Raw genomic sequence first — 3109 nt, 5'->3', positions numbered from 1 at the left:
TAAATGTTTCATTTAATGCTAAAGCTTTGTCTATTCATCCCTTTTGTGTCTAGGTGGTGGAAATGGCGTAGATGTGAAGCGAAAGGTTTTCTACTAATGCGTCTGTGAAAGGCGGTTGCGAATGGATGTCTGCTTCAGTCTTTGCTCAGAGAAACTTAGAGTTTGAATCGTTGGAGCGTTTCCAAATCTATCTGCTTTGCATCACTGCCCTCCTTCGTTTGACTACAATTTCAATAGGCTGTCTTTGTTCTCGCCCGATCCTTGAGAGCTAATAATCTATCTACTATTTTAGAAACTGCCATCATTCCATTGCTATCTACCATAGAATTCTAGAATCACACCTCTACTTTAAAAATGGCAAACAAGAGCTCTGAAGCCATGAATGTTCGCTTTCTCATAAATACCAAAACCCAACGCATTGTATATGTGGAGGCTGGAAAAGAGTTTGTTGATTTTCTCTTCAGTTTCCTTTCTATGCCAATTGGTTCTGTCCTCAAATTGCTCCATGCATCGGAATCCAACAGGAAAATTGGTTCAGTCTCCAATCTGTATGAGAGCATGGAAAAAATTCCCTCTCAATTTATGGGCGTTGATAAATCCCAGCTATTGGACCCTAGTTTTATAACCTCCTACTTTAATACCTCTCTCAGGATTGGAGGTGAAAATTATTACGTCTGCTCTAATATGGGGTGTTATAATTCACGTGATAGCACAACTCACAATATAGGCACCAGCATCACAGATATGTGTATCTATGGAAATCCAATCAACCACCTCGTTCAGTTGCGCCAGAATACCAATATTGTCAATCAGGCCAGCAAAAGCAGCAGCAGCCAAACTGTCAATTATGTGAAGGAGATGCTTACGTTTATCATAACCTACGACTTGAAGATAAAGGGGAGCTCAACTATCACAAGTATAACACTCCTCAATCAGCTCAATATTAAAGATTTGACAGAACTTGAAGAGCATATTGCAATTGTTGATCGCAACATGGTCAGAGGTTTACTTTATTTTATTTGAATTGTTTATTGGGCAAATTAATGGGTGTATTAACTATTGCTAGATTTTTTAGATTTTTGTTTCCTTGGATTTGATTTTGGTAAGATGTGAACATTTTATTTTCAGGCATTGGAGATTCTGGAAGCATCTTTGCTTTCCACAACTATGTTGACCGATGTGTTTGGAGCTGAGCTTGCTGTGTCGGGCAAGGTAAACTTATTTACAGAGAGGTCGTCATTGAAGCTTGTGTGACAATATTTAGCTTGTAAACTTTGGTTCTAGACTTTTATTTCTTTATTTTTCTTTTGGTATTTTTCTTAAAAATCAAGTTGTAAAATTATTGTAATTTGTTAAATTATTGTGGGATTGAAAATAAAGATGTATAGAAAATTATTGTAATTTGTTAAATTTTTGTGGGATTGAAAATAAAGATGTATAGTTAATCTTGAGATTTCAACCTAAGTTTAATTTTTGTATCTATGATGGAAATGAGGGAGATAAATATTGGATTGTAGAAAAATGTAATATGAAAAGATCCTTAGATTGTACTATTAAATGGCTAAGAAAATTTATTGGGTACAGACAAAAAAATATGGGGAAAAAATATTAACAATTATAACCAAAAGCAGCAATTGAATTGCAGATTCAACAAAACCCAACAAAAAAAGGTTCTTTCCAAAAAAAGGAATGACAGACGAAATAATAAATTATACAAAACCAAATTAACATGACTTGACAAACCTTGGAAGCATAGTGAATAGTTGCAGATACAACAAGAAACTAGTACAAGAACAAAGCCCCAAAACAAACAGAACAGATAAGCCTAGTGAAGAATTGTATGATTATTTTTAGTTTTGATTATGATATATTTTTCAATCATATTCAGTCATCAACGATCTCATGGAAAACCACAGAGTCTAGATAGCATTGTAAGATTAATCTAAAAAATGAGGTAAGGAAAGAAATTAGTTTAGGGAAAAAGACATATTGAAAAAATGTACAATTAAAACCAAAAGAAATGCAATTGCAGATTTATCAAACCCAACAAAAATTGCAGTTAAGAGAAAACAAAATGATAGAAAGTTGAAACCAGATTATCATGATAGGACAAAAAATTGAAGTTAAAACAGGATGCCCAGTGACTAATTGCAGATTTACCAAGAAACTAGTACCAAAAAAAATCCCCAAATAAACAGTATATCGTCTTGATTTGTTTATATTTGCAAGCAAATGGAACTTATATTTGAGTTCTTTTCTATTAGATTGTGTATGTAATTTTTGTATCCCTAATCTATCATTAGAATAAGAGAGCACAAAAGAAAGATAGGAAGACGAAACTTACTTGAATGGATGGTGGACTATGAGAGAATCCATTTCATAGAGAGGTCCATTTAAAGAGGTGGAGGAAAAGGAATCTTCAATGTCATCAAAGGCACCTAAGAGAAGGAAATCAAAGAGGAATCTAAATCAAAGGGTTCATCCATAGTACCAAGGCAAAATGATAATATTATAACAATGAAATACTACTTAATTATGAAGTAAGAAGATTGGGCAGATACAAAATACAGAGATGGGAGGGAAACAACCCGCAACAAAACTCAATATTTGTATAATGACATGGTCCCAATTTCCTGCATGTAAAAAAGTGCTTGTAGATGGGATCTAGGCCAAAATATACCCATGCAGCTAACTCTGTAAATCACAATGGTAATTTCTAAAATCAAATTAAACATAACATAAATGCATTCATCCTCCAATCAATATATGCATAGGCTATATGAGCATAATCAAGCATAGACTCATTTCCTTATAACGTACAACATTGGCATTTCTAACATAAAAAGCATAACACAGAGAAACAACAAAAAATACTCTAAAATTTGTAGGCAAAAATGAATTGAAATCACAATAATATAAAACCATTGATCAGTCTTAAACGCATGGCTCATTGAAGTGTTGCATGCAGATAACACTTGGAGAGCCACCTGCCATTTGTCCTCGCCTATTATACGCCACCATAAGAGACATGGCCACAGGATATTGCACAATATCAGTGGGAACTAGCCAATGGACATGCCACATTCTATCTGAAGTCATTGTAGCATAA

General features: G+C 34.1%; 1 protein-coding gene across 1 annotated transcript; it reads left to right on the top strand.

Moving 5' to 3' along the window:
* Positions 1-354: 354 nt before the first annotated feature.
* LOC149537151 (uncharacterized) lies at positions 355-3109 on the top strand. The gene is made up of 3 exons (XM_089806413.1): positions 355-996; positions 1129-1212; positions 2969-3109. Exons 1-3 carry the CDS (start codon positions 355-357, stop codon positions 3107-3109), a joined length of 867 nt encoding a protein of 288 aa, XP_089662539.1.

Source organism: Cupressus sempervirens, chromosome 10 (assembly GCF_028749045.1).
Source record: "Cupressus sempervirens isolate cs-2001-9-10 chromosome 10, ASM2874904v1, whole genome shotgun sequence".
In the NCBI taxonomy this organism is placed as follows: domain Eukaryota; kingdom Viridiplantae; phylum Streptophyta; class Pinopsida; order Cupressales; family Cupressaceae; genus Cupressus; species Cupressus sempervirens.
The sequence above is the reverse complement of the archived record's forward strand: the minus strand, read 5'-3'. Positions and strand labels throughout refer to the sequence as shown.